Source organism: Calypte anna, chromosome 2, assembly GCF_003957555.1.
Source record: "Calypte anna isolate BGI_N300 chromosome 2, bCalAnn1_v1.p, whole genome shotgun sequence".
In the NCBI taxonomy this organism is placed as follows: domain Eukaryota; kingdom Metazoa; phylum Chordata; class Aves; order Apodiformes; family Trochilidae; genus Calypte; species Calypte anna.
The window spans coordinates 107,818,265-107,835,458 of record NC_044245.1 but is presented as its reverse complement, the minus strand read 5'-3'; the positions used below and the strand labels follow the sequence as shown (position 1 = coordinate 107,835,458).

The following is a 17,194-nucleotide window of genomic DNA, read 5'->3' as shown; positions in this document are numbered from 1 at the left end:
GATTCTACAGCTCTAATTGACATAGAAAGTTTCATAAACCAACCATATGCTATTTGACAGTTTACATAGGTAACAGTTAAGTAGTCATGACATATTTTTGAGAACTCATTATTTTCAAACCGATCAGTTAATATTAACTTATTTAATTGTATTGAAAAGGCTATAGTGGAAATGAATGTTAGTGACACAACTTACTCCAGAGGTTTGCGTAGATGTAGACACGTCCACAAATAACAACATTATTATTATTTATTCACAATTCTTATGAGTCTCAGATATGTCTACACCTGTCGATTAATAGATGGCAGCTGTTCCTTAACAATGCTTTTGTTTGCCAGTCAATTATTTGTCCTTGTGAGTCAGTCCTCAAAAAAACAACCAAAAAATACCACCCACAATGCAATTAGGATTTGCAGTTTGGTGTTTGGTTTCATGTGTGACAAGCAGTACTCTTCTTAACCAGCTTTTTAAAAAAAATAGTACAAGCCCTTGTATTTCCATCTTTGTGAGTGTGGTGGTTGGTATTTTCCTAAATAGAAGCAGAAAGAGGAAAACGTAATTCAATGAAAAGGAAAATAAAGTTTTTATCTTTTTTCTGAAGACTGCTGTAAAACTAACCAGTCAAAGATCCATATAAGAACTTTCTCTGTGCTGTTGAGAATAACATTTAATGTTTAACATCTGGATGTGATTTGAGATGAATATTCAAAAGTATTAGGCTTCAATTCTGTCCTTCCTTCATCTCTTTACCTCCTTTCCTATGGCAACAAGATTTTTGATATTATACTGTATGTACCATTCCTTTGCTCCTAAAGTACCTTTGGAACTTGTTAGATGATTTTAAACAGATTTGACAGGTTAAACTACAAGATAGGTAAGCTCCCAAGGAGTTTCTTGAAAATAAGGTGCTGGGTGAAGGAGAGAGAGTATTCTGCAGAAGGCAAGTGTCCAGAATTAGTTCATGCAGTACTAGGCAGAAATGGCTACACAGAGAAACTGAAATATGCTTCAGCCAGCCACTCCAACTGGAGCTTGCATCACAGAAACCAAAGGTAATTCACTGCAAGACACAAATCCATAGGAAATCAGATTTCATTATTGCCAAGGTTCATGGAATTTTTAGTTTGTCCAAAAGATACCCATGTCTCCAGCAGTGCACATTCCATGGGCTATCATCCACAGTCAAAGCATGGAACCCCAGGCATTATTTGCCCTTTATTTATCTTGTATTGACCACAGAATATTAATTTCTTCATGAGTTTTTTCATAATGTTCATAATGCTGTGGTTTAGATCTATTTTAGATTTTTATCTTCATAACATTAATAACGTTAGGGAGTATACTCAGCATTGCACATGTGGAAACCAAGGTACAGAGATTAAAGCAAAGAGGATAAATGGTACCAACTCAAAACTATGCCCTACTTTTCATTAATTCTACTACACTACCTTGTTTAATTGGAAAAGAAGTTTGTTCTGGACATTGAATGAGCCAGATATTCTTCTGGAAACAGTAGCGTGTAATTAGGTCATGTAAATCAAAACTTAGTCATAATGTTTGATTATAGTATCCAACCTTAGGTGGACAAAATTTCCGTGACTACTCTGGTGTGTTTTTCTGGAACCATCTCTGTTCAGTGGAATAAGATACATCTTTTTAGCATAGAAGTGTGTTCTGGAGATGTCTTTTTCCATTGATTATAGAGGATTCAATATTTCAGCCTATATGGTTTCATATTATCAAGTTAAATAAATTGAACTCCAAGAGACCAAAGGAATGTTACACACTTGACTTTCTTCTGGCATGTGCTGCATCTGCAAGATCTTGACTTTGAAGCCTGATTGCACTCTTAGACTGGGTTTTTGAGGTGGAGCTATATTAATCCTTACAAAGATTATCTATAAGGTTGAGGAACCTTAGAGTTCCTCAGCACAGCTGTCTCAAGTTTGTGAAATCCCTAATTGCAGAACAACATTGCTATAGTCTATGGTATTAACAGAAGAGGGAGGTAGAGACCCACACTTGGCCAGTGGGTTAGATGTGTTTTAGGAACTTTGTACGAGCAGGAATTGGGAGTGCAGACTCATCCCCATTTCCTGATGCAGGTTTTTCTGCTGTGCCTGATTCTGTACCTGCTTCTGCTCCTTTCCCTGCCACCCCCCTGAGTAGTCTCTTTCCTAGTTAATATATCCCTAGCTCTTGCTTGGTGCTGATTGTGCCCTGTCCTGGCCATTCCTGTTGTGAGAGGACTGTCTTGTATTTTGAACAAGTAATTTCAACCCTAGAATTACAGAATAAAGGGAAAATACAGGTCAAGAATATGGCAGGACTTAGTAACTGAGCTGTCTGTCTACTGGGAGTTGAGGTGTGGTCACATGAATTTGGTTGCACAAGATTATCTGCCAATCTTTGGCAACTACCACTGTTAGATATAAACAAAATTATTGTGTACATTAACTGTGTTGATTTTGTCATTAGAGAGAATAAAAATCCCTGAAATTTCATGAAGTTATAAATAATAAGAACTTCAGTTACAGTCCCTCTTACTTGTTTCTCTAAATCCCATAGTTTTCCCACAGGCACTCCAGGTCTGTCTTTGATGGGGGCATTGAAATATATGTAAAATTCTTCCAAGCCCATAGTGAACCCCACCTCCAAAATAACTAAAGCAATATGAAAAATAGAAAGAGGTGGTGCCAGAGTAGGTGAATTCAACTTGGTATCGCACTGCTAATCTGAGCAGTTTCCCAGCAAGGTAAGGGCAGCTGATTTTAGCTGAGATTTAGAAATTTACACCATTAGAAGACATTCAAAGAGCCAAGGAAAGAGCAGCTGATCTTAACTGAGATTTAGAAATTTACACCATTAGAAGACATTCAAAGAGCCTCTTTTATTTTTTAATTATATTTTCCCCTTGTACAATTGGGATCTCATCCAGCTTCTCACAGTTCCAGTATGTCTATGAGTTAGGTATCTGTACCACAACAGTGACGCAAATTCTTCTTAGAGCTGGAGAGAAGAGACAGCTCCTAAATCAGCTTAAACAAATGCTTGCCTGTTAGGTGAGACATGTCTGCTCTGCTATATAACAGGAAAAACTAGTATTTGATAGCAGGAAGTTTCAACATCTTGATAAAATCACTCTGTGGTGGAGCGGTATCTGTGTCTGTATTTTCAAACCCCCACTTTGCCCAAGGTGCTGGGGTGGAAACTCGGGCTTCTTGGTAGCAATTTTTGTTCTCACCTTTTCACAGCTTTCTGCTGTTGGTTGGCTGGCTTGTTGAGTGAGTTTCAACAGGTTGAGCTGAAATGTGAGCTGGAAGTATTAGCGTTCAGGGAGCCCTGAAGAAGGAATGCTGCCTGCCTTGTTCTCTGCAGGTGGGAGAGATTTGCATACCTCCCCGCTGTCATTTCAGGAGAGAAGGGTGCCACACCTCTGCCAGGGCTCTGCTTCAGTTGAGCTCTAGGTGGGATTGCCTGATCATTGCTTCAGTGCTTTATGCAGGGTGTCTGATTATCAATGTGTGTTTTAAATGTGTGTATAGCCTATTTGCTTAAATGAATCCCAGGACCTTATTTGCTTGACGAAGATCCTGTATGGAGCAGTCTTATAAAACTGAAGTCTGCAACTTTCAAATGGCTTTTAAAAACAATTACCTGTTCTTTGTGGAGCAGTGGTTCTTGTCTTTCTGTCTTGGCTAATTTGTTGCTGAGCTACTATCAGATAATGATTTTACAGATTATATGAACCATTTCAGTGCCAAATAAGCTTCACCATTCTTCATTACTTACAGAATTAGAGATCTTTACTGCACTTTCACATAGCCACCTTACTTGCCACCCAGAAATACTATTAAATATTAAAGTAATTGCAAATAAGCATCTTCATTGTTTAAAGAACATGCAGGTTTCTCCCTTATAACTAAAAGCATAAAGTTAGATATAACCAACCATACTTTAAAATCCCCTGTTTGCTCCAAAGCAAGTGGAACCTGAATTCTGAAATTGCTGAAACAGGGATTTTTCTAGAACTCTTTACTATTTAAACTGACCTTTTTTTTTTTTTTTTTTTTTTGTCAGAAGAAAAAGCAGGGGTGAAACAGCACCTACTTAATTTATGTTCACAGTAATAAATTCTCAGGGTTCGTTCTTGGTCTCAATACTCTATTGAGAATTGAATTTAAATTTCTTATTGTACCATTATCTTCCAAGGCTATTGTGGGGTTTTTTCCCCCTTCTTATCTCTTGTTCCTTAAGATGACAAGGGTATGGGTGTTTGCTTTTGATTCTGCCTCGCTGTCTCTTTTAAAAAGGTCTCATAGTTTGCATGTACCATCCAAGCTAGAAGGCTCTCTAATACTGTCTCTGCCTAGCACAAATACTGGCTAATGCCTGTACTTGAGCACCTGACACTACTGGGTTAAAAAAAAAATAGAAACAAATCAGAAGTTATGAAGATGTGTGTTGGAATTTGTGTGAAATCTCAAGGGCAATAAAAATGTGATGGCTGTTGTTACTTGTCACTCCAACAGAACGACAAATACCAACTGCACATTCGTCATGTATGTATGACTAATGACAAGAAATTCCTAAAATCAGTAAGTCACAGTCTGCTAATACCTCAGAGTCAGAACAATCATTGTCACTAATTTTACTGATGGCAGGTTCAGCATCCATCCTGTGGTTTAGAAGCGATTGTACCTTTCCTGCCCTCTGCTCCTGCATCTGTCTGTCTGTCTGTCTATCTATCTATCTACCTATATATCTATTTCTTCTGATCCCTTCCCAAGGGATCTATTCCCAAGCATTTCTTCTTCTCAAGCAGTGTGCACTGTGGAAGCCTTCCTGAGTTCCTGTACCCTCAGGGAGAAACAGGAGGACTCCAGCCATTCTCTTGATGGGGTTGGCCAGGGCACAGGGCAGCCAGCATGCTGGGAGAGCTACCTACTGAAGGTAAAAGGAAACAATTTTCATGCATCTTCTCCAGAAATTTAGGTAGCTTTACATAATCACGAGACACATAAAGCTGATTATAGTATTACAGCATACTTTTTTTCCCTCTTGTTTTGGTTCAGTTGAGTAATTTTAGGTGAACCTTTCTGGGTGTTTATCTAAATGTACATACTTACACTGTATATGTAAATTTTCAAGATGTGGCTTTATATTACATTTGTGCTTTTTTTCCTCTCTGCATTTCTTTTCTGGAAGCTTTTCTTTATTATCAGAAATGGTTGATTATGGCTGTTGGGTTTGGGTTGGGAGAGGAATGTGGTGAATCCAGTAGTTGCACTTACTTCTCAGTGTATCATTCCATACTTGGGAAAGCTGCCAAGAAGCAGGCAGGAGAAGTGGCAAGTAGAGAAGTTAGGACATGTTTTTTTCTAGGCATGTGACAATAATATTCTCTATGTCTTTGTGCTTGAGTTCAGAGTTCATAGTTTTAGAGTACAAGATTGCATCATGTACTCATATTGAATTGCACAACTGGGTTTGAATGTTTCTCTGGTCAGCACTAATTATCTAGTTGAGTTTTTTGCTGAAAGGAAGAGGCCTGGGTTTGCTGATTTCTGGGTTTTTAAAAAAAATTTGCTTTTGCTGTAAGTACATAAATGTACATGGGTGCAATTGTTTTTTTGATCGTGTACCTTGGTAAAGATTTGTTGCTTCTATTGGAGGTATTCCTGGTTATTAAACAGAGACAAGAAAATAAAGAATTTCAGTGAATTTCACAAAACCAGTTGATGCTCTTTGTAACAATTAATAGCCTGTGCCTTTTTAAATGAGTACTGGTGTTCTAGATTGCCTTATTCCTTTCACTTGGATTTTTGCACTTTATGCTCAATACTTTAAAGAGTAGTGTAGGTAACTGAAAATTAGTGAAAATTGTGTAGTCAACAGAAGAACATGAACATCAAAAAAAAATTATGTAAGTAAAGATTTACAGGGTCATTTCACATGATTTGTAGTATCCCCTCAAAAGACACTTGAATCTGTCACATTCAGAGTTATGGGAGATGTTTGAGGTATCTGAAGAATGTGACTACACAAAGCTCTGATTTGCATGGGCATCAATTGCTGTCTAATTTATTAGAAAACTGCAATATTTTAATTAAAAATTCAAAATAAATATATATTCAGTGACACCACCAAATCTTTAAATATTAAAATAAAAATTAAATCTTTTCAACTGTTGTGTTGTAGTTATCTTAATTGTTTGCTTATGTTTGTTTTACAGAAATCCTGTGTATTATATGACTTTGATGTTGTGACTCTAAATGGAAGTAAGAAGAGAACCTGCTGTGCATTCTGAAATGCAGTTTCCATTTTCTTTTCAGAAAATATTAACTGTTGCAAAGGAACATATAAGGTTTTAAAAGTGAGACTGTAATACCAAAACACAGCATTTAGTTAGCCTTTATATAGCAAAAACTTTTTTTGCCAAATGTTTTGATATGTTTATATTATATTTTCATATTTTTAATATGAAGTTAAAACAATTATCTGGCTTTGGAGTTACCAGATGCTTCTCAGGAGTACTGCATTTGCATACAAATGTTTGCAGAAATGAAATTTAAGTGTACTAATCTTCTCATATTAAAAAAATTTACCTGGACTTCTTTTTTTATGTGTTATTCATACCAGATTTGTAATATAATGAACATTGACCTAATCATACAGGCAACCTTCTGACACATGAAATTACTTATGCAGTCCCCTAGCTAACACCTCTTTAACTAGCTGATATTTACTGCAGTTCCCTAAGGTAATTTTCTGGGAATTTCTGGCTTTGTTTCTTTTTTTTCAGAAACAGATGTGTTACTTGAATATGCTTGAACAGGGAGTCTGCAAAGGTGAGGGCTGAGAGAAAAGAGTAAGCCCTACACAAGATCAGTAAGCTGCTTAACCTTCCTTAGAAGGCAGAAAACATGGAATAATAGAATACATCCAGTAATAATTCTTGTGCTACTACAGACTTATCATTCTATAAAATAATTCATATGGGCATCGTAGCATTGCCTGCATTTTCAGATTTTCCTTTTGTTATAAATGATCATAATATTAAAAGGGTATTCAGTAATTAATTTTTTTTCTAAAAGTATAAATACATTGAGTAGCTGGTTCTGCTCTTTTTGATCTGTTTTATGTTGGTATGTAATATCTTTAATTTCAGTGGAGGATATCAGATTTTACTTAAATTTAAATGAAGGCAGAATCAGGGTGATGGTTTCTTTTGCTTTAATCAAAAAAGCAAAGAGAACTCGAAAAAATTTGGAAAAAACTCGAAAAAACTTGGGAAATCTGAAGAATCGCTGTGATTATATATTGTCCTTTTTTGTTTGGTTGGGTTTTTTGGGTTTTTTTGTTTTTTGTTTGGGTTTCTTTGCTTTTTTTCCTGAGAGACATGGTTCTTTCTGACTATGAAATGTATTAATTTTATCACCATTTGTGAAGGAATAAAACTACAGTGAAAAATTGTTCTGAGCTGTTCCAGCACATCCAGAGTAACTAACTCCACTGTCATATTGTTTGACATACTAGAATGTCACTACCCTCCTAAAATATGCCTGTATCTTTTTTGAGGGCTGGTTGCAGACTGTCATAATAACAAATTATTACTAAAATTTGATATTGCAAGAGTGAGCTCAGCTGGAAAATGTTTTCTGAAAGCACAAGGGACCTAGTATGCCTGAGCATACTGCCAGGTTACTGTGTCACTGGGCAATTAGTATGCTTGCTGAAAAGGTGCAAAAGGATGGGAAGGGGTATATATAAATTTATAGCTGCTCCTGTGACTACTTATCATGGCCAGTCACTTAAACTAGCATTTAGAGCAAAATCTGAAAGTGAGGAACAAACAGTAATCTCTGCCTTAGTTAGAGCCACAGCAGAGAAAGGAATGGTGCTGGAGGAGATCTTCAGAGGCTGTCTTGTTTCTCGCCCTGTCTGAGCCTCAGATCAGCTGTCCCTGCTGTACTGCAGGAAGATGTTTAGAGAACTGCAGTGATGGAGATTACACCCTCTCCCTGACTAGTGCACAGTCCTTACTTAACTGGTTTGGCAAGCTGGAAATTTCCTAGTACCTAACCTAGCTGCTATCCATGGAAAGCAGGTTCTCCATTTCCTGTCCATGTAGGTGAATGTCTCTGCCCGCCCTTTCCCATCTCTTCAGGCTGGAGAACTCCTGTCCCTTCCACCTTCCCTTGTAGTTCTGTTTTCTGAATCATTTGCCATTTTTCTCTCTCTCAATGTTTTTGAGTTGGTTCTTAATTACACTGGAGTGTAGATCTGGAAACCAAGCAGACTGTTACAGTTTAAATAAGAATACTTGGGTAGATTAAAATTTCTTTTTCATTACTTATGATACTCCCAGTTGTGCATTTCAATATCAGCATAATGCAAGATAGCCTGACACTGCTGACTATTCAACTTGTGATCCATAATCTCTCTTGTATGAATAACTGCTTTTTATCCTGTGCAGTTGACTGTTCTTTTGTATCTGTAGAACCTTCTCTTTCTCCTTATTCAGTGGCATTTCAGTTTCTCCAGTCTGCCAAGTTCCCTCTGAATTGTAGTGCATAGTTGTAGCTTCCTCTTGTTGATATGGTCTCCAAATGTGAATAAATGTACTTTGTCATGTAGTCATCAAAGATGATGATGAAAGTACTGAATAGTTTTAGATTCAAGACAGATCTCAGTGAAATGCATTTCAATGTATCCTTTCAGCTTGGGAGTGCTAATTATTTCCAAATAATTTTGCACTCATCCTTCTCTAAACCAGATTTTCGGGGGGTTCAGAGCACATTCTGTGAAATCCTATGATCCTCACCCTTTCTACCCTACCCACAAAGCCTGTTACCATCTGGCAGAAGTAAACTAGATTCATGTATCACTTGTCACTGATAAATCCATGCCATTACTTCTCATACTTTTACTTTGCAGATGGTTACAAATGGTTAGATTATCTGTTTTGGGTTTTTCTGGAGTAGCAATTCAGCGAACCAGTTTTTAGATCTCATTCCTTTCCCCTTTCTTTTCAAAAGAGATGCAATCTTTTTTAGAGTTTTCTGGAACCTCACTCATTCTCAATTGATTCCTGGAGATAATCAGTAGCAGCTGTAACATTGCTTGAGCCCCAAGGGAGTTCAGTCAGGTCCAGTCTATCAAAAAATCTTTATTTTCTAGTCCATGTGTTCATTTTTCTAGCCTAAACTCTTAGACTTTTGTCAGTGCTGCTAGTAGTGAAATCACATTTCCCACCTTAAACTGAAGGCTGAGGTTAAAAAAGGTGTTACAGATACTGGCATCTCAGCATCACCAGTACTTGAGTGGTGATTAAATTACATAATTATTCCCCATCTATGGAATAACAGACCAATTTTTAACTCTGTCTTCTCACTATGCATCTTTCCAACATCCTTGTTATCTTTTAAATCCAATTGTCTTAACATTTTGGGACCTTACCTTTCTGGTTTTGTCCATTCATAGTCTATACATTGTTCATAATTTAATAACTTTACCTACTTTCTACCTTCTTTCAAGTCATGGAAGATCTTACGAGTCAGCCAAGTTAGTCTTTATTTCACTTTCTCTCCTTCCTCTGTGTAGATCAAATTCTGCAGTTTTGCCTCCAGCAGTGGATCTTCAATGAACTTTTAAGCTGTCCTGAACTCACAGAAGTTTAGCTATTAGTTCTTTCTCCAATTTTAAGTCTCCATTTAGTTCTTCCTCCTCTTCCTAACAATGCAAATAGATAAAAAGAGGGTCAGACTGGTTAATAATTTAAATTTCATTGGGACATCTACCACTAGACCAATTGCACAAGGCTTCATCCAACTTGGCCTTAAACACTTCCAGGGATGGGGCATCAGCAGTCTCCCTGGGCAACCTGTTCCAGTGTCTTACTACCCTATAGTGAAGATTTTTTTTCCTAATATCTAACCTAAATCTACCCTCTTTCAATTTAAAACCATTACCCCCTGTCCTATCACTATCCTCTTGGGTGAAAAGCCCCTCCCCAGCTTTCCTATAGGTCTCCTTCATGTACTGGAAGGCCTCCCCACTCTTCTCCAGATTGAAAAAAAACCAGGTCTCTCAGCCTGTTTTCATAGCAGAGGTTCTCCAGCCCCTTGATCATCTTTGTGGTTCTTCTCTGGACCCTCTCCAACAGGTCTGTATCTTTCCTGTGCTGGGGGCTCTGAAGCTGTATGCAGTATTCCAGGGGTGGTCTCACCAGAGCAGAACAGAGGGGCACAGTCACTGCCCTTGCTCTGCTGGCCATGCTTCTTTTGATGCAGTTGGCTGCCTGGCCTGTGAGTGCACACTGGTAGCTCATGTCAAGCTTCTTATCTACTACCACTCCCAAGTTCTTTTCCTCAGGACTGCTCTCTATCCATTCTCCCCTCAGTCTGTATTTGTGCTTGGTATTGCACCAACCTAGCTGCTTGGTATTGCAGTTGGCCATGTTGTAATGCATTAAGTTGGCATGAGCACACCTCTCCAGCCTCTTGTGGTCTTTCTGGCTGGCTTGCCTTCCCTCTAAGGTGCCAACCACAAATCACAGTTTGGTGTCATCAGCACTCTGATGCTGGGTCTCTACCCCACTGTCTGTGTCTGCAACAAAGATGTTAAAACAGCACTGGTCCCAGTACTGACCCATGAGGAACACCACTTGTCCCTTGCCTCCACAGATTTGATCTCTGCATAGCTAATCAGATATTCAGGTCCTGATGGAATATTTGCAGGATGCCTCACCCCTGCTGGCTGATGTAGGAAGCTTTGCCTGACAGTGTAGGTAGCATGACTGTTCTACTCTTGGCATCTGTTCCTCTTCTGGAGTGAGACAGTTGCCTTTTTCTAAGCATATGCATTGGGAACTATGTTCCCAGGAATGTGCCACTGGGGGAAAATCACCACTCTTGCTAGGAAGGACCAGGAAGCCTCCCACCCACCTGGAACACTGTGGTTGGAAGGCATTTTCCCAACTAGAAATGAGTTGCAAGTTGCAAACATTATCTTCATTTACTTCTCTCCAAAGCTGGCTGGAGGATAGGGTCACACAAATTCCCACAGATGGAATTTTTAGTATAAATAAAGGTTAAGGGATTTGATTGGAAAAAGGAGGACACCTCTTACAGTGAAATAGAAGATAAAAAGGTAAAATGTTCACATCAGACCTTCAGATCTCTTTAGAATACCTTGCATGAACAAAGATTGCTTGAATTTTGCCAGTAATACAGGAATACTGCTTTCTTTCCAAACATGAGATGCACAGACATCAACTATTTCAAATGCATTGCTCTCTTTCCCCTTTCCCCCTTGCTTCAGAGAAAGACAGGTATTTAGGATCTGATTCTGAAATGATCACTGCATTTTCTGTTGTTTCCCATTGGACTTGCAAATATTTATTATGAAAATCGTTTGCCTTTGATATAAAGGCAAATCACATGTAGGAAGAAGAATGAAAATTAATTGGAGGGTTTAAACGCAAACTGACTGTGATGGCTTCACATGGAACTTACTGTGTAAGGCTCAGAGTTTTATTTGGTGTATGCATCTTACAGTGTAAGCCCTATTACCAGATTCCTACTAAAATCAGTTTGTTGTGAACAGCTCCATTTCAAATGTTAGCCTAACTATAAACTGATGATGATCTGGAGTGCTTTAAAAGTCATTTTATTGGCAATGGAATAAGTATATACTAGAGATTTTACAGCCTGCTGCATAAATGTGTTGTAGAATCAACATTAAAATCAGGCAATTCAAAATTCATCTAAGAATAATCTCAGGAATTATTCTGAGTCCCCCTGCCACTTCTGATGGTTTTATGGTGAGAGTTTGCTGTTGATACATAAACACTGTCTCTCAAAGCTGCTGGAAAGGCACATACACAAAGAAATAAAGCTTTTCTATCACTGAGACCTTGGTCCTGAGGTGGAACTGTGCACAAGGATTCCTGTCTGATGGCTTTGTTACCATTTTACACCAGTAGGAGACTCTGGTAAGAGATCATGAGAAGGAACTAAATCATTGCTAGATATCAGATAAATTATGTCTGAAGTGTTAACTATGCATAAGGTTCATTTAAAAGAAGAAGTCATATGAATGAAGAAGTCACATTCATATGTGCTGGTGATTTGAATACTGTGTGTGTAATATCAGAATGTATTTCAAGGAGGATGAGCTATAATACAGTTAGGACACATAACAAAATCATTCTGAAAGCTCCAGAGAGACATTTAAATACTAGTAAGCTTTATGTCTCTTTGCCTGGGAATAACTGAATGAAATTTAGATATTATATAGAAGGTACATTTTTCAAAACTATCTTGTTCCAGTAGGATGGGTAAGAGTGGGCTGGGCTTCCACTGCTTGTAGAGAACACAAACACAGATAAACAAAGTCAGATTTTAAAACCATAGGACATCTAAAACCATCTGAAGAGTCTTTAAAACAAAGTCTTTAAATTAAAATCAGCAGTAACTATTTATTAGTGTCAATGATGCATTTCTTCCCAGGCAGCAGAAGTGCATGATGTCCGAGAGAACTATATGCTGTGAGATGGTATCTATCCTGGAATTAAACCTACACAAGACAGTGCTTAAAAACAGTTCTTGACAGACTAGTGCTTCAAGTCCAGGTGAATCCCAGTCTGACCTGCTCTGCTTTGCCTTACACTCAGCAACCAATAACCTCATCAAACCTGAACGAGTTAAAAAGATGCCTTTGCTTTGTATGTCAACAGTAATGCTCTTAGTTATTACTTTGCACTTCAATAGCTTAATTCACTTTAGCTGTTCAAAGCATTTGGAGAACTCTGTAAAAGGCAAGCTTCTTGGACAAAAAAGAAATCCACCCATAATTTTAAAGCTGATTATTGTAGGTAGGATCTAACAGCAACATGACTTGAGTGCAGAGAAAAAAAGTTCTCCACAGTGCTGGGAAATCACAGTGCCAGCCTGTGTAGCTAAAGCCTGTACCCACATCAGTTTGAGGTTCAGATCAACCCAGTTCCATTCAAAGCAAAAGAGCTTGGGTTTTCTTTACTCCTCTGAGCTGACTGGCTTCCACTGCCTTTGTTTCATCCTGGAGAGCACGGATGAAGTCCCAGTCTCTGTTTGCAGCAGGGCAGAACAAGAGGGTGTTTGTCTCAGCCCTCCTGGTGCTGGCGGTGCTGCTAGCACCAGGAGTTAGGGAGGCATGAAGCAGTGGCTGCCCTTCATCCAGGCCCACAAGGAAGGAAGGGCAAGTGGCAGGAAAGCCTTTCCTTGCTCTCCCCGGAGCTCTGCTACCCCTAGCAGTCTCATAGGTACTGTGGGAGACAGATCCTGGAGTGAGATGTTAGATAGGGTTGTTTGCAGTTGTTCTAGAAATCACTGAAAGGCACTTCTAAGTTTCTACTCAAACAGTACCACCTAAAATGGAGACAAATTTCCTGCAGTAAAATAAGCAGGTCTGACACAAAAGTGAACAAAATAAACTTAAGCACAGTGCAGTGCAACCACCCAGGAGGTAGTTCTTTTTCTGGTTTAGTTGGCCAGAGTTTCTGCAGTCCAGAATCCATCAATCTAGAGATAGAAATGCGTTAAAAATTTTAACAAGTGGTAGATCAAGAGGCAACAGCCTCAGATTTTGCCAGGGGAGGCTTAGATTGGATATTAGGAAAAAAATCTACACTGAAAGGTTTGTCAGGCACTGGAAAAGGCTGCCCAGGGAAATGGTGGAGTCACCATCCCTCAAAGTGTTTAACATGTGTAGATGTGGTGCCCAAGAACATGGTATAGTGAACTTGGCAGTGTTAACAATTGGACTTGACCTTAGGAGTCTTTTCCAATGAAATCAATTCTATGGTTCTATGAAGATCATGTAAGATTTTGTCACATAAGCCACTTGAAAAGGAGAACTAGTGCTTGGTTTTAAACTTTCCTGTGGTGTGAAGACCTATTTCCAATGTGCAACATACAGAGCATTGCATGAGCAGTAACAACGATGCAACAAAGTTGAAGATCTTAACTTCAGCGCGCTTCTCTTCATACTTTAAATACCCATCCTTGACTTACAGTTGAAAACTAAAACAATAGAAGGACAACCGAAGCTGTGACCTGATTGGATTTTTCTTAATGTAGGATGAGTTTCACAGGAACATTTCCTGTGCTAAATTAAATGGTGAGAAGATGCAATGACACGGCGAGACCTTTTAAGAATCTCAGTTTTGGGGGGGGGGAGGGGAGGGAGAAGGGGCGCAGCACATACAATTCCAGCGCACGGGGGAGACGCCGGAGCCTCAAACCTGTGCGCAGCCCCACGGGCAGCGCTGCTGGAGTCTCCCCCCGCTGTGAAGGGGGAGGTGGGGGGGGGGGGTGGAGGTCGGACGGACACACGGACACCTGCACGGCCTCCCCACTGCTCTCCCCGCCCCGCTGGGGCCCTGCTCGGCGGCGGGCGGGCTGCAAGTCGGTGGAGCGGTCGGAGGGTGGAGTGAGAGGGACAGTCTGGGCGGCTACGGCAGCTCCCCGCGGGGCGGGCGGGCAGCCCGGCACTTTCCTTTTCGGCGCGGGGAGGAGCGGTAGCTGCGCAGGCGTTTCTCGCACCCTGTTGATTACTCAGTGCTGGGATGGCGCTTCCTGGCCCAGGCGCGGCGGCGGGCGGCCCCAGCCGGTCCCGGGGGGCGGCGGCGGCGGGAGCAGCAGCCGCACCAGCACCAGGAGCAACCACCCGGTCGGCCTCCCCTTCTGCCTAGCCCGGCATGTCCCGGGGCGGCCGACACTGAGCGAGGCGGGTTCGTTCCCCTCCCTCTTCTTCCCCCTCCCCGTTGGCTGTAGCCCCGCCGGGAGGGAGCACCCGTCGGCGCTGCCTGTCTGGCTCCCCTCTCCTCCTTCCCCTCCCCGGGCCGGGAAGATGGACCCCGGCCCTTCGCTGGCTTGCAGCCTCAAGGACGTGAAGTGGAGCGCTGTGGCCGTCCCCTTGGACCTGCTCGTCAGCACCTACCGCCTCCCCCAGATCGCCCGGCTGGACAGCGGTGCGTGGGGCGGCTCTGCCCGGCGGGGAGCGGGGCGGCGGGGCGGGCAGAGGGGGCTGCTCCTGGGGCGGGCTGCCAGACCTCCCGGTTGACCCCCCTTCCCTCGCCGGGGTTCGTTCTGTGCCGTCCTTTCACCGGCGTCTGCCGTCACTGGGTGTCGGTGCAAGGCTGCGACTTGCGTCCGGGTCCGTGCGTGTTGCTTTGCATCAAAATCTCGGGGTTTTACCCCCTACCGCCTCTGCCCGGGGGAGCTGGGTGAAGCCCCTTTGCTGTCAACTGCCTGCCCCTGAGAAAAGTCCTCCACTTGAAACGTGGAAGGGCAGTTGCCGACTCAGTGTTGTAATGAAGTGATGCTACACCAAGGGCAAAGAAGAAGGGATATTAAATAGCCACGCGGGTTAAAGCTCCGGTATTGCATGTCACTGGAAAAAAAAAAAGCCGAGGACCTGCAAAAAAGAGTAACATAAGAAGCCTTTGCAGCCTCCAGATAACTTTTTATTACTGTTCACCTGCAGTTTGCAAGTCTGCAGCTATTTGTTTACTCCGGGAAATAAAAATCTGACAGAGCAGCTGTGACAGCAGTGCTTTACCTTTCCTAGATATGTGTCTTGGAAAGTAGTGTGTCAGCACAGAGAACTGGGGAAATACAGGGAATTTTTCATAAAGCCTCAGACAGCTGCTTTACAATAAATGTGCATTGCTCTGTGAAAATTGTCTGACTCTCCCTTCTCTAAGGGAATGCAGAAGATAGCTCGCAATTCAGGAAACATTTCCAGGCTTTTTATTTTGACAGATTATGAATTTATCTTCTGCTTACATGATGTAATAGGAGAGTTCTCTTATAAAAGTTTTGTAGTGATCTGAAAAGTTAAAGAGGAACACAGGCATCTTCTGTTTTTCCCCAGAGTGCAGGTCAAGACCAGGATTGGTTTATTACTTAACTGCAGCTCTCCTAATCCTATGATGATTCAAGCCAGGGCTTTTTTGACTTTGTCCCTTGATTATGCAGTACTTTTCCAATCCCTTGTAGTGCTTCCTCAGAGCTGGTGCTCAGGAGCAGGTTAAAGAAAAGCCTCTTTGCCTTTCTGACTGCAGTGGCTGTTTTACATACTGTCGCATGTGTATCGTCCTGTGAGAATGGCAGAGTTGGTGTGATAAGGAGTTCCTCGTGGTAATTGCTTCTGTCACTAGAAACAGCTAAGATGGCCTCCAGTCACTGCACTTAAGGCTGTCGATTTACTTGAGATTTCTGGCAGTGCTTCAGGCTTTAACAGGATGTATATATATTGATGACTTACTGATTTCCCTCTCTGTGTGTTGTACTTCCCAATCTCCCCGCTCATCTGCCCTTGCTTTATTGGAAGGGACCTGAGAGAGATTTGTGGGAAGAGAAAGTTTATGGGGTTTGAAGCAAGTAGCCTTGTTGGGTTTTGGTTTGTTTGGTTTTAGTTTGTAGGGGGTTTTTTGTCTTATGTCAGACCTGATGATCAGAATGTCCTGTATTTTTTTGGGAAGATGAACATGATGTGGATTTTGTGCAAAGGCTTTTTTGTCCCTTATGTCATACTTAAAGCATATGCACAGGCAAGCGAGTGTAGACAGACCTGAGCTCTTTTGCCAGTGCCCTGAGATGGCCAGACATGAGGCAGCTGTTGGTGTTAGTGTCCTGCCAGTTATGGTTCAGCCCCACACAAAACTCTTCTAGGAGGCAGGCTTTGGTATAGCACTGTACACAGGGCTTGAGGCTAGAGCTGGCTGAGGTCTGGCCAGTTCAGCATGCAGGCAGATGCTCTTGGGACTGCTTTTACCTGTTTGTATGTACATGCCTTTTAACCTCTGGGACTACAGATGGCAGACAAATCAATATTTTGTAAAGAAGACAGTTGCTGTGGTCTTGGTGGTACAAAAAGAGTGTGTTTTCAATTTCCAATGGAAGTTGTCATGAAAAAGGAGAAAGCAACCATCAATCTGTTCATACCCTTCTGAAGGAGGAAAGTTGAGAAGGTGCAGTGTTAGTGGAAATGACTGGAGCACCTGCTGTCCTGGGATGGTTGCTCTGCATCCCTGGCCTTGTCTTGCACAGCTAACAAGTGGAGCTCTGGGGGAGAATTTCTTGATGCAATGTGGAAGAAAATAATTGTGGAGCTCAACCCACATATACTTGGAAAGTTTAAGGCC

The 17,194-nt window shown here is 41.2% G+C and overlaps 2 protein-coding genes across 4 annotated transcripts in view; both read left to right on the top strand.

The window, feature by feature from the left end:
• Positions 1-6,538, top strand: part of LOC103531917 (ras-related protein Rab-10) — a 30,069-nt gene extending 23,531 nt beyond the window's left edge. The window contains exon 6 of one of the 3 annotated variants that reach the window (XM_030445261.1): positions 6,236-6,538. In XM_030445261.1, the coding sequence (XP_030301121.1) occupies positions 6,236-6,310 (75 nt within the window). In that variant the 3' untranslated portion in view covers positions 6,311-6,538. Of the gene's footprint in view, positions 1-4,825; positions 4,954-6,235 lie in introns of those variants that run through there. The other 2 variants (XM_030445263.1, XM_030445262.1) reach the window with 2 other exon arrangements.
• Positions 6,539-14,648: 8,110 nt separating this feature from the next.
• GAREM1 (GRB2 associated regulator of MAPK1 subtype 1) overlaps positions 14,649-17,194 on the top strand; it is a 103,069-nt gene continuing 100,523 nt past the window's right edge. Inside the window, exon 1 of the mRNA XM_030445612.1 lies at positions 14,649-15,016. Coding sequence (XP_030301472.1) covers positions 14,896-15,016 — 121 coding nt within the window. The 5' untranslated portion in view covers positions 14,649-14,895. The remainder of the gene's footprint in view (positions 15,017-17,194) is intronic.